The 27,454-nt window shown below is 36.2% G+C and overlaps 1 protein-coding gene across 10 annotated transcripts in view; it reads left to right on the forward strand.

The window, feature by feature from the left end:
* Positions 1-27,454, forward strand: part of CACNB2 (calcium voltage-gated channel auxiliary subunit beta 2) — a 395,365-nt gene that overhangs the window by 182,167 nt on the left and 185,744 nt on the right. For 2 of the 10 annotated variants that reach the window (XM_072651651.1, XM_072651654.1), the window contains exon 1: positions 24,964-25,275. The exons of 5 other annotated variants lie outside the window; for them this stretch is intronic. In XM_072651651.1, the coding sequence (XP_072507752.1) occupies positions 25,225-25,275 (51 nt within the window). In that variant the 5' untranslated portion in view covers positions 24,964-25,224. Of the gene's footprint in view, positions 1-20,391; positions 25,276-27,454 lie in introns of those variants that run through there. 3 more of the 10 variants (XM_072651645.1, XM_072651647.1, XM_072651643.1) reach the window with 3 other exon arrangements.

Here is a 27,454-nt window from a genome sequence, read left to right on the forward strand (position 1 = left end):
GTTCAGTCAGTACACAGCTGTTTCAGACTAATAATTTCTATAGGTGCAGCTGGCTGCTCTATCAGGAAGGAAGATAACAGTTGTTGCTCAGGTAGGCTGTGTCCTTGGGCTGGGGATAGTGTTTTGAGGCTAGGGAGAAGTGTGATTTTTAAAGAGAAATGTGATTTTAGAATTGGGGCCCAAACACCCCATCAGTAGGGGTGGGGAAGGGCTTTCCGGTCCACTTCTTTGGAGGGAGACATGCCTGTCCTTGTGCCCACAGATTCATTACAGCACTAGAATTAATCTTTAGAATTCAGATCTTGTGGTGATTTTGTAAATTATGTGGAAATTTTAAGTGAACAAATTCTATAAAGGAAATATTCATTTAAAATACTTTTTTCTGTCAGAAAACTTTTGGTTTGGTAATGAGGCTGAAGATAATGTTTTGTTCACTTAAAATATTGCTTATAAACATTCAGCTCTAAGAACTACAGGACAACATATTACTGTTCTGCTTTCCACACTGCAACTTTCTCCATTGTGGTTTCTCTATATCATGGGTTGGCATAAGAAATGAAATAGGAATGGTATTTGTTTTCTTTTACAATATGACTAATATGGAAATACATTTTGTGTGACTACACATGTATAACCTATATCAAATTGCTTGCCTTCTCAATGAGGGGTGTGGGGAAGGAGGGAGAGAATTTGGAAATCAATTTTAAAAACAAATGTTGAAAATTGTTTTTATATGTAATTGGGGAAAAATAAAACACTCAATTAAAAAAAAAGTTGAATGGAAATTTTCAGGAATGTTGTGGAAGCCACAGATGACACATGAAAGCCAGCAGATGACACAGAAAAGATTTAGAAACCCAGAAATGCAGAATTGTTGTTTTTTTAAAGGCATTCCAGTGGACTCTGACATTATATAAGAAAAGGGTAAGTCCTTATAAGATTTCCTGAAGGAAAATGAAGGTGAAGAGCCTACCCCTACAGATTTTATATGCATTTTCCAGATAACAGGGGCACCATGCCCCTAACCCCTGTGAAATTGAAGGGATAATGATACACTTTTAAAGCTTCTGGAAAAGTGACAGATCTGGATTTAAATGGCAGATGTGTAAAAGTGTCTACAATCTTTTGTCATCATTTGTAAAAATGAGAGAAGGCTGGACAAGGTGACCTCTGCAGTCCCTACTAGCATTAGGTCTATGATGCTAGGGGCCGATGTCCTACCAGTCAAATTCTGGCAAGTAGGCCTTGCTCCCAGGTCACTTTCAAAGACTCACGAGATTATTGAAGTTGTCTTGTTAGGTTCAAAATGAACAAACAGTAAGTTGAATATGTGTCGGGCTGCCAAAAAAGAAATTCTAAGTGTTCCAAGTTTAGGAGCCAGCAGAGTTATTGAAAGCATAAGGGATGCTTGATACCTTGGACTTTTGGCAAAATGAGTCAAGGGTATGACTTGACAACTTTTGTGGGTGAATAAGTTGTCCCACTTAGAATGTCAATGGTGTAGTGGTGGATGCAGATTTGCTAATACTATCCAAAGTTAAGTGGCTCTTTCAGAATATGTGATTTTAAGGTAAATGAATATACTGATTTAAATTTATCATAACTGAGTGTGTGTGAACATTGCAATTATTTTGAGCTTTTTCCCTACATTGATGCATGCAGCTTTAGTTTTTCACCAAAAAAAACCATTAACTTTTCTACTGTTAACAAAAAACAAAGTCATCTTAGAGTTAAAGTTTTACCAAATGTTGAGATACGGTAGACAACATCTGCCTCTTCTTCTTTCATGTGAGTGAGTGTATATGAGTATATGTATATATGTATATATGTATATGAGTGAGTGAGTCAGGCAGGAAAGGTAAGGGAGAAAGTGGATTATGGGGACTATACAAAAGAAAGATCCTTCTTTTCTTCCTGAATCACCCATATCATCCCCCCACCCCATCGCATCAGTATGGTAGAGCTTTGAAGTAGTGCTTAATGGATTCCCTAACCTAAAAGAAGGAATGATTACAGTGGGGGAGGTCCTAGGATGATAGACTCAGAAATGGAAAGGACTTTAGAGGTCATCAAATCTAACTTCCACATATTAAAGATGAAGAAACTAAAGTTCCAAGAGGTAAAAGAGATTTGCCCAGGGTCATGCCCCTGGTGAATATCTCAGGAGGGATTTGAACCCAGATCTTATTGACCTCAAATGCAGCATTCTTTTCATTGCATTACTTCCCTCCCCAGGATCAGGATTCTGCCATCACACCTGCTGACTGGCACATAGTAGATATGCAATAAATGGTGGTCGGTTTAATCCAGCTCCTCTCTCTGAACCTTCTTCTTGTTTCCAAGTGGAAGATTACAGAAGCCTCTGCCTGCCCCCCAGACACCTGCTTAAAGGAACCTAAGAGAGCATACGTTTTCAAGTATCAAGCATGACACACAACCTTCTGCTAAACCAAATAGACAGGAAATTGAGTTACAGCCAAGGAAGAGAAAACACAATCAAATAGAAAGAAATCTAAATCAACTTGAGATTTCTCTGATTAGTGATAAATGAAGCATAAAGGATCCCTGAGAAGCAATTTCAGTTGAACAACTCAGTTCCAGTGTGCTAAAGTGATATGGCAAGGAGGAAAGGGAGGAAGCATGTAACGGGTAAAAACCATTGCCTCTTGGAATCAGAGGTCTTGGGTTCAAATTCTGGCTTTGATGCTTACTACCTGTTCCCTTCCTGGGCTTCAGTGTCCTTATATATAAAATGAGAGGGCTGGACCACATGGCCTGTGTTCTATGATCCACAACCATATAGCTTGGTCTTTATTCACATCTTATTTTTATCAATGGGTTGTAAGAAGTTTTACAAATATTTACAATTTTATCCCTCGATTCCACCAATATTTGGTAGGTATCTGCGGTGTGAAGGGTAGTCCACAAAGTACAGTACACCAAGAAAGACAGAAAGTTTATGCAATGATATTTTTGCATTGGGAAGCAGAAGGAAGGGAAGAAGGAGGCCATGAGCTTACCGACTAGGAAGGGATAAAAGATACAAACATAAAAAATAATATACAGTGTAACATATGCAAAATAATAGTAGCCTGTTACAGTACTTAAAGATTTTACCTGCTGTGTTATTTGATCCTCACATCTCTATGAGGTAGATGGAATTATTGTTCTCATTTTCCAGATGAGAAACTGAGGCAGAGTTCAAGTGATCGGCATAGTGGCACACAGTTAGTGTCTAAGAGAGCATTCAAAGTCAGGCCTTCCTAACACCAAGTCCCACACTTTATCCACTATCCTACCAAGCAAGCAAAGTGCTAGATGAGATCTGAGTAGACAGAAGTCATGACTAATTGACAGGGTCAAGGAAAGTTTCTTGAATACTGTAACCTTTGAGTTAGCCTCTAAAGGATGTATAGGAATTGAATAGACTTCACTATTGGATGGAGTGGAGGCAGCATTATAAAATTCTAATGAAGTTTCATGTTAAGAGTAAAGGACAGAGCAAGATGAAATGGGTGAAAGTTTCAGCAGAAGAGATTTGAGTTAGCTTAAAAGCAAAAATCTGCTAACCTTAATTTAAAGCTTTTATCATCACTGGAATGACTAATTGAAGAGGGGTTTTTTCATCTCCTTCCTGGATATTTTTTAAGATAATCTGAGCAGTTTCATCAGATTTCCTACTTAGTGCAAGAAAGGTTGACTGAATTACTTGTAGAGGCATCTCTGTGTATGTGTATATATACATACATACATATATACACACATATTACAAGTGATTTTAGAAGTATTTCAATTCAGACCCTTGCTTTTTTCAGGCTTACATTCATTAACTCCTAAAACTGGCCTATTAGAATACTGAAACATTCCTGAAGGCATAGTCAGTATTAATGGAAGGCTCAAATATTTGCTTGCTTGTCTTAGCTTTTATGAACAGACCTTTATATTTTTTCTCATTTTGGTCTCGGTGTATGATTTCATCCTTCCACCAAAGCATATTAGCAACTTATCTGTGACTGATGGTCTTATTAGACCCAGTGCCAGGGGACACTGAGAGGTTAAGTAGATTGCCTATGTTCACTCAGTTTGTATATGTCAGGAACAGGACATGAAGCCAAATCTTCCCGACTCCAAGTCTGGCCTGCTTTACTCTAAACTATGCAGTTTTTCTCATTCTATCCATATTGTGAAAATGTGCACTAAATTATACAGCTGAACTAAGGAGGGGGAAAAGGAACTGAATGAACAATTTTCTTAGTTATTTGGTGAAAAGAGACCCCATCATCACCACCACCATTCTGTTTGTATAGATTCTTGTTTTTATCAAGTCAGTACCCCTTATTTATGGGGTCAGAATGTCAGAAGCTACAATTCAGATAGACATTAGTTAGGAGGGTCATGGATTGACTTCATAGTATTTCTAATTTTTATGCTTTGAAGATTGACTTTTCTCTTTACTTACCTGAAGAGGTGATAGAGGGAGAGTACTTTCTAGACTCAGCCCCTGAGAAACAGCACAAAAACAGACCAACTTTGACAATATTTTCCCTAGCCCAGGAGTCTGAAGCTGATGACTTGACCAAGGTTAAGCTCAACACATTTCATTTGTAATAAGGATCATCTGATTCCACAGAAACTATACAGAACCCGTCGGTCACAGTTTCCCCTTGCGTGATTTAGAGGAGCTAAGATTTAATCTAGTTGATGAATATGGCATGTTCCCACACTAATGTAAAACACTGTTTTCTTCAAGCTAATTTTTAAAGAGAAATCTCTCTTTATGGTTACTTTACAAATACTGAAAGCATTAGCTGAAGGAATTAATGGTCTACTGGGAATGAAGAAAGTTCATTTCCACTGAAAAAATGCTACCGGGCTTTTGGTGAATGGAATTCTTTTATAAGAAAGATCTGAAAAAAATACATTTTCTAACTTAGAATATGTTAACACCTTCAAAAATATAATAACTTAGAAATTTCATTCATCAAATAATTATATAATAACCCTACAGTAACTGCCTATTTTAAAATATAGGGATTCATTATGGTGTTTTTTTCCATAATTGGTACAATTTAAAAGTTTAAAAGAATATTTTTCATATAGTGACAATATATTTGTAATTAACACAGACTAATGACAATATTGTCATTGAATTCATAATCATTTCCCTAGAGAATGAATTTTTAAAATTTTTTGAGTGTTTATTGAAATTAAAGTTGTATATTGAGAATTTAGAGGAAAAGGAGACCCCTTAGCCAATTAGCAGAAATCATAAATAAACATAGGCTTGAAGAATTGTTCTTGTTGATAAATTTGAATATTAATGCAAATGTTGACTTTGAAAACAAAGATTATATTCGTGACTTGTAGCATTTTTCTGAAAGAGAGAAAAAGAAAGAACACATGGGATTTCAATTATGTTCACATAAGGAAGGAAACGACCATTTACTAGATCAGATTGTGATCAGAAAAGTAGATCCCTTCCCTCATTCCACAAGCTTTAAATGTTTCCTATGTCTCCCTTGACCAAACCTAAAATGCTTTGTGTAGGAGAAATTTGTCATCTTGAGACAGCAATATTCTTTTAAAAACTAAAATCTTAAGAAATGAAATATTACATTATTTTTGTAGGAAATTCCAATCTCCCTAATCCATGCTAAAACCAATTAAACTAATCCAACATCAGTCATACTCCTCCATATATTTTCTGTAACAAAGTAAAACATTTATGTATAGGCTAATAGTATAGTTTCTACTAGGAATATTATTATGAAACTGTTTAATTTTGTTTCTTTTTAAAATTGAACTGGTAGCTAATGGGCCTCTCCTTTCTTCAAGCAATATTCAATACAACAAAAGAATCTGCACAGTCCTTGAGCTTGAAAAATATATAATCTGGATTATTTTTAGTAAGCATTATTATTTGTCGTTATGCATTACAGTAATCAAAATGCATTGTAATTATACTTTACAATAATAAAAAATTTTGTATACTAAAACTTCTTCCAACTAAAACAAACACCAACTGAACCTACAAGATTTCTTAATATCCATGAACTTGTTTGTTTTTAAAAAATATTTTGATAACTGTATATTGGGGTAATTGAAATATTTCAGTATAGTGGAAAATTCTTTGCAATACTATGTGTTTTACTTTGCACATTTAAGAACATTATTCTGAGAAGAGGCCCCACAGGCTTCAGCAGACCGTCGAAGGGGTCTATGACACAAAAAAGGTTAAAAATCCCTGAGGGAAAGCTGGTCTGAATTCTAAAGTTTTTTTAAAACAGATTCATTCTTGAAATATATTCAGTCAAACTAAACTAAGAAATTATTTCTTTATGTTCCTAGGTCTGATGCATAGATCAGAATGAGTTTTATTTGGCATCTAGATTGTGTATAAATGTTTCTAAAGTACTGTAGGGTGCTAGACAACAACTCTTGAAATATTTTTAAAAATTATAAATATTTACTTTTGGGGGAAGAGATATTTTGATAAGCAAAAGCAAGCTTTTGTGATTACACATATCCTGGCTATATAATCATAGATTCCTAATTAGTGTGATACAAGAGAGTTTCCCTGTAAAGAATGAGTGAGAGACTTCCCTTACTCAATTTGCCTTTCTACGGTCAATCCCAGGATTTATGGAATCCAGGCTTCCAATAGTCCCTTTGTGTTTTGTCTGCCATTTTCCATGCGTTAAGCTACTTTGAAAGCTCATGTCCTTCTTAAAGAGATGGTAGCTTTTATGGGAGAGAGAGTGTGTCTTCAATTCTATGGGAACCATGTCAGTTGCTTCCTTGAATGGTGCAAGTATCACATGGACCATCTCAAGGATTCTCTGATGTATACTGCAGTTAATGTTAGCCAAGGGGATTTAAAGAGTTAGTACAGATCTCTCCACAGGGACCTTTTATTGTTCAGTTGTTTCAGTTGTGTCCAATTCTTCATGATCACATTTTGGGGTTGTCTCGGCAAAGATACCAGAGTGGTTTGCCATATCCTTCTCCAGTTTATTTTACAGATGAGAAACTGAAGCAAACAGAGTCAAGGGACTTGCCCAGGGTCACACAGCTTATAAGTGTCTGAGACTGCGTTTGAATTTACAAAGATGAGTCTTCCTGATTCCAAGCCCAATGTTCTGTCCTCTGTGCCACCCTACTAGCTGCCCCAATTTAGTCCTAAGAATTGATTTTAATGTCAAGGAGCAATCTCATTATTATTTCTAATGCCAATGAAACAGTTTCAGAATTGTTTTTTGTGCTTTGCGTATTCTTTGAATTTATTTAGGATCATGGAACCAAAGCAGGAAGGGACTTTAGGGATCATTATGCTCTATCCCCTCTTCTTATAGATGAGGAAACAGAGACTCAAAGAGATTAAGTGAAGGATAAGTACCTTGAAGACTAGGGACTCTTGGAAAACCCTGGATTGTTTTATTTTTGTGTTTGTATCTTTAGTACTGAATTCAGTGACTTGCCCATGGTAGACACTAGAGAAATGATTGTTGGTTTATATTCAACTGAATTAGCTACCATTTGAGGCCTTGCTTCAAATCTTTAGTTAAATCAGAAATTAAGATGAATAGATTTAGCATTCAGTTATGTGTTTTCTGGGTTTTTTTTTTTTAGCAATTTTAGAAATACTTCAAAGAGAAGTTACTTTGATGTTTTGATGTGAAGAAAATATAGCCAAGAGACTAAGGGTTTGCCAAGAAATTATATTCTTGCTTAATTTAAATTGTACCTAGTACTATTAACAGCATTGAAGGGGAATAGAAAACATACCTTTTTCCTGAGAAGAGAATATTAATAAGATGTTGATTTTAAATGTCATTCAGTAAAACTGCTTCATTGGAGCAGTTCACCCAGGTGCATGACTTAACCTGTGTACAATTAAAAAAAAATGCCACCCTCTACATGGAAACAGGATGTGTCTATGCAGGCTCTGAGTAGTTCTGGTAGATGTAAAAGATTGATGTCAAACACCCTAACACACAGCCTTTTATGGAGTCAAAACATTTCTAGGATTAGTTTAGGGTAGAGTTCATATTCATGGAACAAAACCTAGTTAACTTCTTTGAGTTTGTTGAACCTTAAAGGACCAGACCTTTGACTTTTGCTTCATTAACACCATTTTCTAAACAAATTAACTAATCCAGGCTGTGGTCAGTTATTTAATTATAATATGGTTGAGCTCTTTCTGTGGTCTAAAAAATACTTTAGCAACCCAGGAACTTTGACAACTAAACATCAGCCCTACCCTGTGGAATATTGATACAAGCAAATTGATCAATTAGTTGAAGGTTGGTTGTAGGGATGATCTGTAATGGCATAACTAGTTGCTCCAGGAGCTAAGCTACTAACTTGGTAGTGTGATCAATATTCCTTAAAGACTGTTACAGCCATAATATCTTTTATTTGTCCTGTCTTTGTGGGAAAACTTAGATATGAGATAAATGAGTGCACAGTTAAGTGGATTCAGACTTGGTCAAATGTACAGACCCAAAGATTAGTCGTTAATTGATATAAGGATTCAGTGGTTACTTTAAGTGGAGTGTTTCATTCAGCTGATCTCCACCCCTACATAATGGGAGAGAAATTATTAGGCAACAATTCAAGAAATATCTGGGCTTTACTAATGGACTATAGGTCCAATCAATGTGAGCTAAAAGTGGAATATAGCAACCAAGTAAAGAGAATACAATTTTATTCTGCTTTACTATAGAGTTTCCAGAATGTAAGAAGTCTTGGTGCACTCCATCCTCATCACACCATGCCAGGGGGGCTGTGATGCAGTCTGGGTAGCACACATAAGGAAGGACATTGAGATTCTTGGATAAGTTCATAGGAGGATGAGAAGAAACCGAGGTACCATGAAACCATGTTTGTTTCAAGGAAATGGAGGTGTATAACTTGGAAAGGGGAAGATTTTGGGGATGGGGGACATAATAGTTTTCTTCAAATATTTGAAGAACTGCTATGTGGAAGAAGAGATTAATTAATTTAGGTTGTCCAAAAACTGTAAACTAGGCCAAGGAATGGTTGGAAGTTGCAGAGAATAAGATTTTGGCTTTATTGGGCTTATATGGGGGGAAAATCACCACCACTTCGTATCCGGTATTTCAAAGTGTAATAATAGTCTGTCTCAGGGTGTAATGGGCTGATTTTCACTAGATGTCAAGTGAAGGATGGTACCCACTGGTTGGGTATAGCAGAGGAAATTCTTGTTCAGGTATGGCTTGGACTAGATTGGGCCTTCCAACACACTTTTGCTTCTCATCCTAGCATTGTTTGACTATTACAAATACCCAAATTAACTACAAACAACATATGAAGGAAGATGCTATCCGCATCCAGAGAAAGAACTGATAAACAGAAGTATGTATAGAAAGATTTTGCATAGATACACACACACACACACACACACACACACACACATGCACATTGTATCTGGTGGAGAGGAAGGAAGAAAAAAGGGGGGAAAACGTAATTTACATAGTAACTATATATTTAAAAGAAATAGCAAGTTGTATATAATAGGTTTGCAATTTTGTATGCAATCATTTTTATTATACTACATTATGGAAATGTTTGATTTATTCCACAAATTAAAAATAGAATCAACAAAATTTTTTATAAAGTTTTCCAGCATTTAGAGGCTTTTCTGAACTTCCAAAATCCTTCAAAAGTCATCATCTCTGGTTAAGCCCTGAAACAGATAGAATGAAGTGTTTATGAGAGTTTGACTGACCATAGAGGAAGCTTCTACTAAAGAATGTTAACTTTCATGGGTGAAAATTTGTCTACATTTGGCTAACATATCTTGCTGACAAATTGAAATTTCATGGGGTGAAATACATTATTGCTAAGATACCTCAGTCAACTAAATCAACAATTTTTTGGGTTTTGGTTTTACTTCTCTAACAATTTTTTTTATTGTTGCTTATTTCCACTAACTAGAAAAAATCACTTTGGAAAAGATGAGATAGACATATTGGGAACAATCAGTAGGGTTATAGGTTTAACTAACATCTTGAAAAGGCGTCACAATATGATCAATGCGTCATTAATATAATAATTTTATCCAAAGATGTTTCTGTAAATTTGAAGAAAGTGAAATGACATTCTAGATCTGTTATTTTAATCTGTGCTTTAAAAATAAATGAATAAAAAGGTACTGATTGCATTATACATCAGCTTCAGATATCTGGCAGACTGTCAAAACATGACATTAAGGGGACAATTGAATTCTCTAAGTGTCTTGTTTGTGCTCCAGAAACCCATTGCTAGGTTAGTCATTCTGATTAATTAACTCATCACATTTTCATGTCCATGTTGTTTATTTTAAATAGAAAAAAATTAAATTAGAAAGAATTGGACTTGTTACCCAACAAACCAGCAAGAACAGTTTTTATGTCTCTCCATTTTTCCCCCACCAACATCATTTTGATAATTCTTCTTGATCTTTCTAAATACGTCCCTTTCTTGACCACATTTCATTCAGATTTTATGGTTTCAACCTTGTTATATTGCTTCCTATTTATCATGGGACTAAAGATCTAAAGCTGAAAAGAAACTCAGAATCCATCTAATCCAACTCTCTCATGTAACAGATGAGGAACCTGAGGCCCACAGAGGATGTAAATTTCTCAAGATCATACGTATACTGTCAAAAATTTGAACCCTGTCAGTGCCCTTTGCATTCTACAAAGCTGTACCCCTATCCCCATCATTCAACAACCTATCTATTACATTCTGGAACTTGTCTCTTCAATCTATCAATTAGCTTTTCAAAATTACATCTGTATCATATAGGAAACAAAAGCCATTTACTGCATGTCTTCCCTGGTATATATTCATAAGATCATAGATTGAGAGCAGAAAGAGACCTAATAGTTAACCTAATTCAAACCCCTTATTTTACAGATGGGGCAACTGGGGCCCAAAAAGATAATTGATGTCCCTGGATCATTTGGGTACTTACTAAGTGGCAGAGTCAGGCTTTGACCCAAAATTTCTGATGCCAAATCCGGGACTGTTTCAACTACTCCACAAAAGAATTTTATAAAGAGTAATTTTATGGTTACATTGTATACTTTAGATATGTATTCTAGCTTCTAGTATATATTATAGCGTATGTAATAGTGAAAAAGGAATGGATCATTCATAATTACCTAAAGTTTCTCACATCCAATATTTGAAAGCCAAGAATGTAACTCAAAATGTGGTGAAAATATTATATGTAACATAATTAAAATAAAATGTTGTAAATTATATAAATTTATTAAAATAAAGTAATTTAGAAATAGAAATGATAGATTACATTAATGTTATCTTATGAAGACAATCTCAAATGTTATATTTTAAAAAATTTAAAATTTAAAAATATAATAAAATAGTTTTATATATTGTTATAGTGATGAATATTTTACTAAATACATTTATATTAATTACTGTAATCTGTTACTAAATGTTATAGTTAATAACTCCCCCCCCCCCCCCATTTATCCAGAAGTCAGATCTCTAGCAAATTTGGCTTTCTGAACATCAACACATTTCCATAAACAAATAAATAAAAAAGTCCTCTGAACAACAGAAATGTCTTATGGCCCAGTCAGTTGATTTTGATAGGAGAGAGATAAACAGCACTTAGGACTTAACTCAGGCAACGCTTTGTACTATCAGGGAAGTGAGAAACAGCGAGGACCTATTGACAGGGCAGAGTGGCAGCTCATAGTGAGGGAGAAGATTGAAGAAATAGAAAATATAGACACAAGATATTTCAAAGCCACTACTTTGGGGGCATTTAATGGAAGTAATGGCCCTAGATTTCTTTTAACATCATAAGATTTCAAGTTATAATGAGGCAGAAAAAATCGTCTAGTTGGATTTCTTAGCTTGGAGTCTGTGAGCTTTTTTAAAAAAAATTGAAAACCACATTTTAATGTAATTTGTTTCCTTGGTAATCCTGTATATTTTTATGTATTTTTTTTTGAGTCAATTGAGGTTAAGTGATTTGCCCAGAGTATAATTATCTGAGACCAGATTTAAACTTGGGTCCTCCTGACTCCAGGCTATCTATCTACTATGCCACCTAACTGCCCCTCTTTATATGTATTTTAAAACATTCCTTTGAAGAGTGACTGTTAAAAGAGGTCCAGAAGCCTGAGTCTGGTCCAACTCTTCACTTTACAAGGAGGCAGTTCAGTACAGTGGAAAGATCACCAGCACTGAATTCCAAGGACCTGGATCAAATTTCCACCTCTGATGCTTAGCACCTCTGTGTGTGACTTGGGAAAAGTCACTTAGGCTCCCTAAGCCTCACTTTCTTAGTCAGTAAAATGGGAAGGTTGAAGTAGATGCCCACTGATCTCCAGATGTTTGAATGATAACTTGTGATGGATTATGGAATGCTCTCCTGCCTACCATGTTCTGTGTCTTGATGGATCTCTTTCCCCCAATTGCAGCTGATGTTTGCTATGCTATGTTTTAGACAGCAGAGTTTAGTTCTGAAAGTTTTATGTTAAAAAGGGTTAAAATTTCAAAGGTTTGAGTTGCTTAAGGATATTTTAGATATCTAGAAATACATGTATATTCATTGCTATAAGGAAGCTTATTATTAATCTAGTTAAACCCTTTCATTTTATATATAAGGAAACTAAGAGATGTGGATGGAAAGATGTAGTAAGAGATTCAGTATGGTAGAAAGGTGAGAGGAAAGAATTAAGAAATGAATTCATTTGGCATCAGAAGACGAAGTCTAGTCCTGAATCTCTTAGATCTAGGAGAATGAAGTTTCCTGCTTGGAGTTTGTTGTCCTCATTTCCCCAGCATCTTGGCTCAGCTCCTGCTACATAGAAAGTGCTTAATGAATGTTTATGGAATGGAATGGAATTGCTAACTGTGTGGTACTGGTAGTGGCAAGAATGAATTCCTAGTGAATAAAAGCCAATCAAATAAGGCATAGTCAGCTGCTCTACAACTCCAAATTTTAGACACTATTCTGGGGGCACTGAAAGGTTAAATGATTTGCCTAGGCTCACACAGCAAGTCTGTGCCCCAAACAGTATTTGAACTGAAGTCTTCCTGACCACAGGAGTACCTCATTATCCTACACATCACATTAATTTGCTATGTAAATGTTAACAAAAGGTCCGGTTTAATAAGTATAGCTGGCATTATAAAGCATTTCCTTCTTCCATTTCTCCATCTGGAAAATGAGTAAAGAAACAGTTTTCTAAGTGCTTTAAGTGACTGCTTTGAGGACAGATCAAATGAAATGGTTGCGGTGTTTGAACTATCTCAGCAAAAGGCTATCTCTTCTACATTGTGGAGGTTAAGGGCGTGGCACCCTCATGATCTAGAAAATCCGCATAAAATTTTGGGGCCTTCCTTTCTACCAAAGAAGTCAGATTTTTTCTTTTTCTTTCATGTGGTGTTTATAGTATTAAAAGATAAAATATGTTGATATTATATAATAATATATATATACGTATATACACATATACATATTGCATGTCTGAGTTTCTAAACTTTTTCTTTGTTTGCTGACTTCCACATGTTGTCTTTGGCTTCCACAAAATTCCCCCAAAAACCCCATTTAATTTCTTATACATCAAAATTGCAGTGAGGAAAGTCATGATGTGGGAGGGGTAACTAGTTGTACATCAATTCAAAGTGTTGCACTTCAAACTATTTCTTTGGAGGGGGGGAGAATGAAAAGCTGCTCTGCTACAGAAGTTCTGTTAATGTGAAACTGATAGGAACAACTAGATAAGGCAAGTAGATAGGATGCTGGACCTGCAAACAGGAAGATCTAAGTTCAAATCCAGCCTGAGTCAATTACTGGCTGTGTGACGTTAAGCAAATCACTTAAGCTCTTTGTACCTCCGTTTCCTCATCTGTAAAATGGTAGTGATAATAACATCTACCTCCTCAGGTAGTTGTGGGATCAGATAAGATAACACTTGTAAAACGCTTTGCTAACTGCAAAGCATTACATAAATATTACCATTATTATTATTAAATCATTATGTACAAAGACAGCAAGCAGTACCCACACTGATAACTTGACATCTAGGTGGATATAATTCCAAAAGGAAACTTTACAAATTCACTAGTTCAATGAAGAGTCAGTACACAATGCTTCACAGAGAATGGGAAAAGGTGTGTGCACTGGTAGTGGCAAGCAGAAGGAATTTTGAGAAATAGATGGACCAACTAGGAAGCCAATAGGTGGCTTAGAGTTGGGTAACAAAAGGAGAAGACTAAGTTAACATCTGATTAAAAAAGAGCACTAAAATACACAGAAGAATGAGTACAGAAAGGGAGCAAAAAATATGATAAAGGAAGCTAGTAAGAATTAACAAAAAGAAACTCCAAAGTGGCTGGAGAATTGGGGAATGATTGTCACAGAGATGAGACAGTATGACACAGGGGAAGAAGTACTGGTTTGGGTGTCAGTTTCCTTAATTATAAAATGAGGAGGTTGGATTAGTTGGTTTCTGGAAGGTCCTATCTAACACTAGGATAATGATTCTATAATCTATGTCATGTGAGTTGAACATAAATACCTGAAATGAATGTTTTAGTCAATCTTCCATACCTTTTCCCCCAAAGAAACATGGTTTCTTGTTTAGAGTCCTGGTCCAAGTAATGTTCCCTACCTCTGTCTCTATCTCTAAGAATCACAATCCACATTCTTCCCAACTCATACATATCTTAGTCATTAAAGTGCAACAAAAGTCAAAACGTGGTGTTGTGATTAAGATAAAAGATCCTTAACAGGAAAGGGGAGAGTAGTTTCATGATGTTTTTGAACAATGAGACTCACTCGCTGCTGCTGCACATCCCCATAAGACTATTTAGTTATATAACTGTGTTAGAGAAATAACATAGTTTAGTAGATGGAGAACCAGCTTCAGAGTGAAGAAAACATAAACTGTCAGAGAGTGGGCAAGTCATTAAACCTTCCAGTGTGTTCAGACAATTCTCTAAGTTCTAGATGAGTTGCTGATCTGCATTGGTAAAGAGATTGCCTACAGTTGGAGTACCCAAAGCTGAAATCAATGTGTTTTAAGTTTTTAAAACTGGAAGTCATACAAATTTTGATAAAAATGTAAACTGTATTGTTTAAGGATAGACGGTCTGGGTCCAGTCTTAGAGATTTATCAATAATTACATGTGTGTTTTGTGTTTGCCCCCCTCGGGGTTTCCCTTGGCAACATCTGATTTGGGCTCACTTTTAGAGTATGAGTCAGCTCACCTGCTAGCTGTAAAAGCAACCAATGAATATCTTTAATGTAGACATATTTACCTCTCCAAAAGATAAGGACATAAATGGCACTTGGACACAAATCCCCTAACAACAACTGAAATCTAAACATAAATGGGGAATATTCAGTAGTCCATGTACACTGTGGTTGTTGGTCCCATGGCAAATATAGACTCTGTACCCCTTTCTGCTGGTTTTTCTGGATGCTTACCGCTGTTGCCAGTTCTACAGTTGCCATCTGTCTCTCTCAAATGCTGCTGAGAATTGCCACCTGACCTGCTGTGTCCTACCATGCATGCCTTGCTCCATGTCCCCTTACTTGGCAAGGCCTTTTTATCCTTAAGTAGGGCCATACCGTGGAAGATCTCTTTCTTCCTCTCCACCATTTCTGTCCTCTTCCAGTCAGCAATGGTGCTCTGTGTCTTTTCCTATGGACAAATAACATTCTAGGAAATGGTCTCCTCCAATCAACGTATATGTATATATATATATGTATGTATGTATACACACACACACACACACACACACACACACACTCTCTCCTTCCAGGAGGCTGGAGTAAGGTAGAAGACGGAAAGCTCCCACACATGCCTTCCACAAACACGTTGCCTCAAGTCATTTGAAAAGCATTGGACTTTTAGTCAGAAGATCAAATTTCGATTCTGGATCTGATTCTTCCTACTTATATAACTCTGGACAAGTTCATATCTTTGAAAAGCTATTTCACAACTGTAAAATTGACATAATAAGCAGTAGTTTCTGCTGTAGCTAATCTGACTAGCAGGGTTGGTGAGGCTGAGGCTAGTGGACTGCTTGAGATCAGGAGTTCTGAGCCTCAGTGGGCCACAGCTGACTGAGTGTCCTGTCCACACTGTCTGGCACCACTCTGAAGTGGTGAGCACTTCAGAGTAGAGAGCCATCAGGCTGCCTAAGAAAGGGTGAGCCAGCCCAAGTTGGGAAAATTGAGGTTAAAGATTCCATGCCAATGGGTATTGATATCAGGGTTATGAGTGGCTGCTGCATTGCCAGCCTCAGTAAGAGAGGGAGACTTAATCTCAAAATAAAGTGAACTATAAAATAAAATTAACATCCTAATTCTTGCCCAGGCTATGTCACAGTGTTGTTGTGAAGAAAGTGTTTTTTGTTTTTAAATAATGAAACTGTAGAATCAAAGGTTGAGAGCTGGAAGGAATTCACTCTCTTTTTATACATGAAGGAAAAGAGAGTTTAAGTGAATTTCCCAGAATCAAACAGGGAGTAGAAATATGTAAAGACACCTGGCATTTGTATAATGCTTTTGAGTGCATTAAGGTTGGACAGTCACCTTACATACATTATTTCATTTGACCTGGTGAATAGCCCTGTGAAGTAGATACTGTAGGCATTCTTCTAATTCCACAGATAAGTAAATTGGGGATATAAAATTAGAAAGTTAGACTGGGCAATCTTTGTTTTCCTTCAATTCTGAAACTTCCTTTGATTCCACAATTCGATTAAAAGTCCTTTGAATCTAATTATCCACCTCCTCCATCGTAATAGATGCCAGGTATGATCCTCAAAGGGCAGTAAGGTTCTTTCACTTTAGAATTAAATTCTAAAAAGAAAGCTTAATAATTCAAACCAGTTCACACGATGCCTATATCAGAGTTCTACTAAGAATAGCCCACATGAGAACCAGTGCCAGCAAGGGCAGTTAAAACAAAAAAGTCAGAACCGAATGTTAGAGGCAGGATGAGGATTGACTAAGAGAATTTCATTTTATTCATTTAATTCTAATTAAAATTTCCTACCATTTTCTCTTCTTATCCATCGATTTGCTTCTGAATACGTGCATAGACTTTTCTGTTTACCTGCTGTACATGACTTGCTACATAATTTGTTCCATGTATCTCCAGTCTATCAAGTTATTTAAGCTTTAAATACCTAGTATGATTTCTGTCATTTAATTACAGTTACAGCCACATGGTAGATACTTATGCCGTATTTCAAGCTGATATAAATATACATGTGGCCCTTTTCACTTGGTGTTGTTCTTAATTAATCTCTGTGTGAGATACTTGTGATGTAATGAGCTATACTTTTTTTTAAAGTCTACTCACTGTAAAGTGTATTTTTAAAAAATCCAGCAATTCAGTGCTTCCTAATTCTAAACAACAAGCCTTGTAGGTCACTTATGAAGAACTGTTTACCTTTGTCTCTGATGCCTATGACTTGTTGGAAGGGATGCCCTATTTATCACCAGTGCCAAAAGCATTTCAGAAGCCTATTTTCTTTGTAGACAAGGGTAGACATGATTCATCCTTTGCTTTCTTAAGCATGTAAAACTAAGGGCTTTTTATCGGTTTTACTGTATATGGAATTTCTGGATGTATCATGAACAAACAGTACGCTCATTCCTATTAAAAAGAAATAATCCTCTTTAGCTCCATGTTGGCAGGGACTGTGACTTATTGAATCATTATATCTCCCATAATGCATTGCATGTAGTGAGTACTTCACAATTATTTGCTGATCAGGATATTTTAGTATTTTAAAGCTTTGCATAAGAGAAATACATTTGCCGGAGAGATTCTTCTTCCATTCTCAGACAGCACTGAGTATCTATGTCAACAGAATGTGCAGCTCATTCATGCCCATCTCAGAAGACACATATCTAATATCAGGAAGCCAATGGCGACAGCCAAGTGAGCAAGAGAATCGAAGGGGAAGGACTTAGCAGAGAAGCCTATTGTGTTCCTGATCCAATGGATCATCCCGATCACTGAGCAATATTCATATGACGTTGGCAAAGAGTTAATGACTGTAAATCACTCCATTTTCTACATTGAAATGTGAAAGACAAATATGACCCTGGAGAGAGTTCGCAGGAGATTAGCTAGTTTGAAGAATTTGTGAAACGTAATAAATGCAAGTACAGGAATTTCTTCCCTAAATAGGGATACACACACACACACACACACACACACACACACACACACACACACACCCCAAAATTTTAACAAGTTCCAAATAGAATGTAGGTCAGTCTTATCAGTCCTAAAAGAAGAATTCAGGATTTAAAATTTTTGATTCCCCTTGGTCCTATGAGTGTTATTATCTTCATGTTACATCTGAAGAAACTGAGGCACAGAGAGGTTAAATAACTTGCAGGTGGTCACATAGGACATAAATGTTAGAGGGAAGATTTGAACATAAGTTTCTCTGAATGTGAGATTTTTTTTTTATTCATTCCAATATACCAAGATATTTCTCTAATGAGAGGCATCCTACACCTAGTTTCTTCATTTGAAAACGAAGGTAAGAATGCAAGATTTATGTGAACAGTGAGAAACCATACATAAATTCCTTGTTAAACAGTAAAGTTCAAGGCAAACAGGTTTCTGTTGTATTTTTTTTTAAAACATGTTTCTAATATAATCCCCAGGCCCAAAGCCCATTGACATTGGACTCTCCTCACTGCTGAATATGAATGCCCTGCCCTACTTGAGTGAGACAAAAGGTGTAGAAGAGAGGAGAACTCTTGACTTCTCCTCATTCTTCAGTCTCTTCAAGCTTATCTCTATACATTGACGTAAATATTTTTTAAAGGCAAAAAAGTAAGTTGAGGAAGGCACTTGAGCATAAAGAACAGAAAGAGCAAAGGAAAGGGCTTCCTGAAATGGCCTCACTTTGAAGGATGATAAGGATTATGAAAAAAGATGAGGAAGGGCTCCATTCCAGAAATGGGAAATGGCTTTTGCAAATATACAAAGACAAAAGGTAGAATTCAAGTTTAGGACACAGTCCAATTTGACTGAAAGGTGGAATGTGTGAATGGGAGTAATATGAAATATTGCCCTAAAGGTAAATTAGAACCAGATTGTGGGTGACTTTAAGTTCCACAGTCAGGAGTTTGTACTTTATCTCAGAGATAATAGGGAGCCACTAATTGTTTCTGAGCAGGGGAATAACTTGGTCAATCTTTGCCTTGGGAAGTTTTCCGTAGCAGAGAGACAAAGGGATTGGTGAAGGAAAAAAGTGGAAGCAGAGGAGATCAGTCAGGAGGCTCTTACCTCAGAGCTGTGAGACCAGAAGTGGTGAGGGTATTACATCTAGAGTAATGACCATGTAAGTGGAGAAGAGGAAGAGGGAGATATAGCAGGATTGCTGTTCACTAACAATAGTAATCAGTGCTAAAGGTTGAAGCATAAAAACATATATTCAATCAAATACATCTTTTTAAAAGCAAAATTTAACCCTGATAGAGGTAGACATAATTCATTCACTGTAGAAAGAAATATCTATCTTTCTGTTTTACAAAAGTTTTAATTCTGGGATAGTCCTTTCTATTTTCTTATGTTGTAAAACGTTTATAGGATCTCATTCAAAATATTTCACATGAAAGAAGCCATGTGGTTTAATAGGAAGAACCCTGGATTTGGCATTAGAAGACCTGGATTTCCTAGTTCCCAGTTATGTAACCTTAGATAAGCCATTTCCCTTTTATAAGCCTCAGTCTTTTCATCTATAAAATGGGAATAATATTACCTATATCTATACTATATATATAATTCCTATAATATTTATAATACCTGTGGTATTGATACTACCTATAATGTTTATAATACTGATAATATTTATACTATCTATAACTCCTGTAATACTTATCATATTTACATTACCTATAATTACCTATAACCTGACATTTATTCTATCTACAAATCATATAATATTTAGAATGTGTGTGATATTTATACTACCTATAATCTTAATAATTATACTAATATACTAGTATATTAGTATACTAATACTAATTATACTAATTATTGATAATTATACTAATTATAATTCCTATAATACTTATACCTGTAGTATTTGTATTACCTATAATATTTATAATGCTGATAATATTTATACTATCCATAAGTCCTATAATATTTAGAATGCCTACAGTGTTTATACTACCTATAATATTGATAATTATACAAATTATAATTCTGACAATATTTATACCTCTCGTATTTATACTACCTATAGCGTTTGTAATACTGATATTTATGCTTTCTATAAATCCTATAATATTTAGAATACCTATATACCATTTATACACCTATAATATGTATAATGTTTATACCTATAGTATTTATACCACCTATAATATTTATAGTGCTAATATTCATGCTATCTATAATTCTGATAATATTTATAATACCTCTAATATTTATGCCACCAAAGAAGGATATAAATATTATAGGAATTAGTATAAATATCATTATTATAAATATTTTAGGTAGTATAAATACTAGTGGTATTACAAATGTCATTGGAATTATAATTAGTATAAACATTATCAACATTACACTTATTATGGGCAAGTCTGGCTTAGCATCATGCCTGGCACATCGATTCTGGCACATAGACACACATGCATAGATGCTTAATGAATGCGTCTTTTGACGGTTCCTTCCATTGCATGGAGTCAGGAAGCATTGATTTGTATCCTGGGTCGAGTGCATAATAACTAATGAATAATTCATTTAGCCTTTCTCAGTCTCAGTTTCTTCATCTGTAAAATGGGGATCACAGGATACTAGTAAGCCTAATTGAGATAATGTATGTAAAGTGCCTGGCAAACCTTAAGTGTTTTGTGGTGGTTGATGGGATTCTCATCTTTTTCTATGGTTCTGTGGCAAGGAACTATTATCCAACTGTTATTTCCTTATGGTCATTTTAATTGTCATCCTTGTTCTATCAATAAAATTGAACTCCTTTAAGATAACCCTCCTATAGTTTCTTGAAATGATTACCAAGTCCTGAACCCCCATCATGAACTCTTCTAGCTACACAAAAAATCTGCATGTCTTAAGCATGTCACTTCTTTGGCAACATATTCTTGGCTGACTTTACATGGATGTTGCCCATGAAGGGCCTTTGGATTCTTCTCTGGGGTCTTAGTTGTTCCACAAGCTCCATCCAAGGGGAAGCCATGTGCCATCATGTTCAATAAATTTAATGACATCGTTATTATCATTATTACTAGCTTTGTGGGCAGAGAGGTGGCACAGTGAACGAAGTGCTAGGTCTAGAGCCAGGAAGACCTGAGTTCAAATCTGGCCTCAGACACTTAATAGTTCTGTGACCCTGGGCAAGTCACTCAACCCTGTTTGTGTCAGTTTCCTTATTTGTAAAATAAGCTGGAAGTCCTAGAAAACTGTCATCTCCTCTCCAGGGTGGTTTATAAAATCATGGGCGACTTTGGCAGGAAATGATCCCGGGTAAAAATTGGAATCCAAATTGTAAGAGAACAGTTTAATAGTAGGGCTGAGGCTGAGATATTGCTTTGTTCTTTTTCCATAGGTTTCTCAATCAATAGCCAAGCATTCAATTCAGGGTTTTTTTGCTTTGTTTTGTTTTGTTTTGTTTTAAGCAAACATTTATAGTTAGCTAAAAGTGACAGTGTAACTTATTTTGCAGAAAGAAAATTTGATTTTGAAAAACGTGGTGTATGTGTGTGTGACTGACCCTTCTGCATTTTTCCCAACTATTATATGTAATCATGTAACCCTTACAAAGGTTGTTTCCTCCTTTCCGCTTCAGGGAAAATAGAATTTCACTGTTACCAAAAACACATGTGGTGGGGGTTTTTTTGTGGGTTTTCCTTTGTTAATATGATTCATAAACTGGCTGGCAGCAGCCATGAATATTCATGTTTGCACACAACATCACCCTGTGTAATGAGTGATGGAGCCATGGGTGGCATTAACTCGGAAGGCAGGTGGGGTCAAGGGGGCCTTTCCACATGGTCCATGCTAGTTTCCTAAATAGGCTGCATTTCAGTAAGATGAATGAGGTGTCCTGTGAGTTTCTGTCATTAAGGACTTCTGGCAAAATAAAATCTTTATTCCTGACCCATGAACCCTAAGCATAGGAACAAAGGCCAACTGGTCTATTTAAAGAGAAAGTCACTGAATCGAAAGCTGCTTCTGAGTGCCTTCTGTTTTTATAAACAGTAACTGTTTGGTACTCACAGAGCAACAGGAAAACAGCCATCCTTCCCAAAGACAGCTTGGGTCAGTATTTAGAGCGATGGCTTTGGAATCGAAAGATCTGAGCTGAAATCCTAGTGACCTTGGGCAAGTCTCACCTAATGTCTCTAGACCCCTAAGTGCTCTTTTGCATCTCAGTCTATGATTCATTTATGTTAAGATCCCAGGTTAAAGGTGTAAAAAGAAATCAATAAAATATTTTTTAAAAAATAAGGCCAAAGAGTGAAATGAGCAGAACCGAGAGAAGATTGTATACAGTAATAACAACGTTGTTTTTAAGAACTACTTTGAGTAAGTTATTTTGACTATTATAAACCCTCAGATTAAGTATAAAGAATACATGAAGAAAGACGCTATCTACTTCCAGAGACAGAACTGATAAAGAGATGTATAGAATTTTACATATATACATTTGTGTATATATGTACATATACATGTATACACATACACACACCTATTTATGTCTAATGGTGGACATCTCTGGGGCAAGGAGGAGAGGTAGGGAAGAAAAAAAAGGAAAAAAAAGAAATTTACGCAGTAATTTTGTGTGTGTTTGAAAGGACTAGAAAGTTGTGCATAACAGATTTGCAGTTTCATGTGCTATCATCTTTTTTATTGTACAATGTTATGGAAATGCTTGTTTTATTTCAAAAATTAAAAATAAAATAATTTTTAAATGTAATGTTAATAAAAAAAGAAATAAGGCCATAGAGAATGGAAGAGGTGTGGCCAGCTGGAAAAGGACAGGTATTATCTTGATTTTTTTAAAAAAGGGAAAAGAGCAGAGGGCAAGCTAGAAGCAGTCTTCATTGGTAGAGGGGGATTTCTTCTTCCAAGAGGTCTCACTATCATTGAATTCACAGGTCTGGCACCTATCCCTGTCCCTTGTGAATATTTAGGAAAGGAAACAATGACCCCAAGGACAAGGATGGCTTTTTTTCAAGAAAAGCTCATTATTCTAAAGGTGAGGCATGGCTCTCCATGACTTGATTTTTACCAAGAAGGAACTGGTTACAAAAACTACAAGGAGACAAAAATACATTTCATGATTGAGGCAATTTGATGGTGCAGTCGCTGAAGGACTAGATGAAGAAGCAAGAAGACCTGAGTTCAAATCTAGCCTCAGACACTTCTTAGCTGGGTGACTCTGGGCAAGTCACTTAACTTCTGTCTGCCTCAGCTTCCTCATCTCAAAAACTGGGGATAATAATAGCACCTACCTTACAGAATTGTTGTAAGCTTGATCAAATGAATGTTTTACAAACCTTAAAGTGCTATGTAAAATTATTATTATGGAAAGGAAATCAGTGTCTGACATGCACTCTAGCTTTGGAGAAATCAAATTTCAGAGGTCTAGAGAAAAAGTAGGGAAGCTGTGGTCTTTGTTCTGTGAAGTTTGGAGTCAGTCAAAGGGCCACATTTGAGGACCTAGAGGGCCACATATAGCCTTGAGGCCACAGGTTCCCGACCCCTGAGTTAGAAAAAGAAAAGGTACAATCCCATGGAATCTAATTCTACATGGAAGACAGCCTAGGAGAGATGGGAATCTGTATTTTGCAGATATAAGTAGAATTATGAGGTAGAGGAGAGGCACCTAAAAAAACTGATATGAATTCAGAGACAACTCATCAACTTTCTAAAAGATGAAAGTACAAGTAACTTTGGATGAATGTATTTTGTTTTTGAAAAAGGAGCACCCACCTGTGTATATAGCACCCTATTGCAAGGGTGCTGAATCCCCAAAATAAGCTAATGTTGGACAATGGTGCTAAAAAAAAGCAAGAAAAAAAGATAGTGTTTTGAGGAGGAAAAGGCTTTTAAACTAGATTGGGGGCAAGAGGAGTTATTTTTTGAAGAGCTGGCTTGCCATTTGAAATTAATAGGATTATGATAGAGGGCAATGAGAATGCTAAACTGTGATTTAACTTTGTCAACCTTTTGAAGACTTTTTTAATAGAGTAAAAATAGTTAGAAGGAAGTAGAACCCAAAGATAAGGAAGCAGACAACAATCTCAAGTTACCAGGGAAGACCCCCAAATACCTCAGAATTAGGCTGGGTCAAGGAAGTATGACGACCAGGAGGAAGAAACGGACCTTGAACACCTTGAGGCTGCTTCTAAGGGAACTGCCTAAGGGAGGGTACCCATTTTGGAGCTCACCTCAGACCTAGATCTCCAAAGAAGAAAGTTTCTTGAGTCTCCCATTGTAATGAAAGTTGCTTGCTAAGTAAGAGCCATGTTCAGTTATTTCTGTACTCCTGAAAGAAAAGTGCCCCCCAAATTTCAGTGACCTATAAGGAAGGTCTAGTGGCCCCACCCTAGGTGTATCTCTGATGTGGAGGAGGAAGGCAAGTTTTCTGTGTACTAGGAAAAGAGATGAGTGGAAGGAAGCTTTTTTCAAGACTGAGAAATGATCTTCCCCTTTGATTCCAGAGTATATTTCAGGACAGTAGTCGACTTGAATCGGACCAGCTTGTTTTTCGGTTGTTCAAGTTATTGTGTGTTTGAGAAACTATCACTCCCCAGGATTCTGGCTTGCTCCTGCTTCAAGGCATGCAGCTGATATTAATGAAATGCCCCCTCTGCTTTGACAAGTCTGCAACTATTCCCCTCTCAGCCAGCTGACGTCATTCAAAATTGAGAGGAACCCTCCCACTCTGCTTTCTTAATTAAGTGTGATGGGCTTCTCCGCTCTGCTGAGGCCATTCTGGAGTAGAGAAAAACCCAGTTTGAAAAAGTGCAACCTGAGGAACTTTAGAGCGACATACTGGCTAATGCTATATACCCCAAGCCAAGAAGGAAAAGGAAACCAGTTGATATGTTGTTCCGACAAACAAGACTGCTTGCTTTTAGATTTCACTGAGTTTTCGGTTCCTGTGAGAACTATTCCTGCTGGAGTGGCTGGCCCACTTGGAACTTGTCTGGTATGCTTGACAGACGCCTGCTGTCTCCTCAAACTAAGTGCATTATTCCTGGGGTAAGCATATGGTAAAGGAGTTCAGGCCAGATGCCCAGTGTGGTCAAAAGAGGAAAAAAGCGATAGTGCAGACTTACTAACAAACTTCAGTTAATTGAATTTTACTTTCCTTGCTTTTCAAAGTTTTTCATATCTTGCCAGAAATGTTACCCTTGCAGAGAAACTGCGGATCATGTTAACGACTTATACCTTGGGGTTATTTAAACAAGTAGGGTCCTTGTTTTGAAAGAGGTTAATATTAAGTACATTGGTGGATCACGGGTGGGTGATGTGTGTGTGTGTGTGTGTGTGTGTGTGTGTGTGTGTGTGTGTTTACTGTGGAAAGGGGAAATGCTTCTTCTAGTTTCTGCAAGAGAGAACTTAGACTGCATTGAATCCGGGCTGTCAGACCAATCTGAATGAGCATTTTCGTGTCTGGGGCCTTATAATGTAATCAGCATGATTCTTGCTTCCTGCATGTTGCTGCATAATGAGATTTGGTCATTGTTTGCCACTTCTAAACCCTGACTCCATGATCCGCATCATGCAATTAGTCTGTAATGAAAGCCAAATGTATTGTTAATGACCAGGAAGTACAGGATATCCCTGTACAAACATAAAAGACCTGTGGGGTGTTAGGGCCTCAGTTTACACTTATTTATAAAAGTACTATAATTTTTCCCCTACAAGTAGGACAAGCTTCACAACAGGTTATAAGTTCTGAATATAATATTAAAACAGAGCATCGAATCATAAGATTCTAAATATCCATCAGTGTTTACAAACTGCTCTCTAGGCAAGGCAACTTGATTTTTTTTTTAAAAATCACTATTAGACATCTGTTTTAAAATACTTTTCCAGATATATATAGCGTGTCTTCAAAGACTTAATGTAGTTTTTAGCTTTAACAACTTAAAAATGCCCTCAGAGTTTGGGGACACCCTGTATGTTACTTCCTACTGTTCCAAGGCACTCAAGTTTTTTGAAAGAAAATTGCTTCTTGAGATGTCCAAGAAATATTTCTTTATGCTTTTGATTCCATCTCTGCTATCTTTTCTGAAACTGCAGGTATAATCAATGTGTCTAACTAATTTCTTACCATTTTATGCATCACTGATTATCTGGACGATAGTTTATTGGGTGGATGACTTTTATGAATGTGTGAATTGAATATTTAATGGAAACAATTTAGGATTTGACTTATGCCAGTGACCATTCACATTTATTAATGTTTATTTTCAAAACTATCATCCTCTGTTTTCTCTAAGCTCTGACTTACCTACAAAGATCTCTCTCCCCCTAATAAGTCTTAAGGACTTTATCTTTTTCTGGGATGTTTGCAAAAAGCAGATGCTTCCCAGAGATTTCGAACATCTCCCCGAATAAATATGATCCAAGGTAGAATGTGATTAAGGGCCAAAAAGGGGTCTAGCCAAAACTTCCCAAATGAGGCAGGCTCACATGGCTGTTTCAGCTGTTATCATAAGCCATCCACCCCTAGTGAAAAAAAATTTTTTTTTTAGGTAAACTGCTTTGCCAAGTTTCTGAGAGTGTTGACCTCAGAATGGCTGCATTTTCCTGGGAGGTGGGTGGGAGGGAAATTGAAAAAAACAGAATTCTCCAACCAAAAAGAAAAGGAATCTAACTTTGTGAATTATCTGAAACTTTCTAACAGCATAAGACATAAGTGGATTTACACTCAATGTCTATAACTAGAATGTGAATATTTTTGACATAAACAACTGGAACTAATTTATGATTAATTCAACAGAATTATACATCATTCTGATAGAATAAACTAATATTTTTTAAGTTGGCCTTTTGACGTAGACAAATTCATTCTTTTTGTAATTTCTGTTCTATTTTTAAAGTATTTTTGCATATCTGAATATGTTTAACTTAACAGAGGTGTAAGGAACCTCTGGGATAGAGCTGAGTCATAAGACTAATAAATTCCTACAAGTGATAAGAAGCCTTCACCAAGTACAAAGAAAACTCTGAATCATTCATGAAAATAATTGTTTTCTCACTTCCCCCAATAATTAAAATAGAAACAATAAATTAACATAAAACTTAAATAAAATTTAATTAAATATTGCTTCTGTTACCCTAACTATTCATTCAACAAATGTTTAAGCAGCCCCTGCTAAGTGCTAGATGTTTGGCATTAAAAGATAAAAATCATAATCTCTCATCTCAA

Source organism: Notamacropus eugenii, chromosome 3 (assembly GCF_028372415.1).
Source record: "Notamacropus eugenii isolate mMacEug1 chromosome 3, mMacEug1.pri_v2, whole genome shotgun sequence".
Taxonomy (NCBI): domain Eukaryota; kingdom Metazoa; phylum Chordata; class Mammalia; order Diprotodontia; family Macropodidae; genus Notamacropus; species Notamacropus eugenii.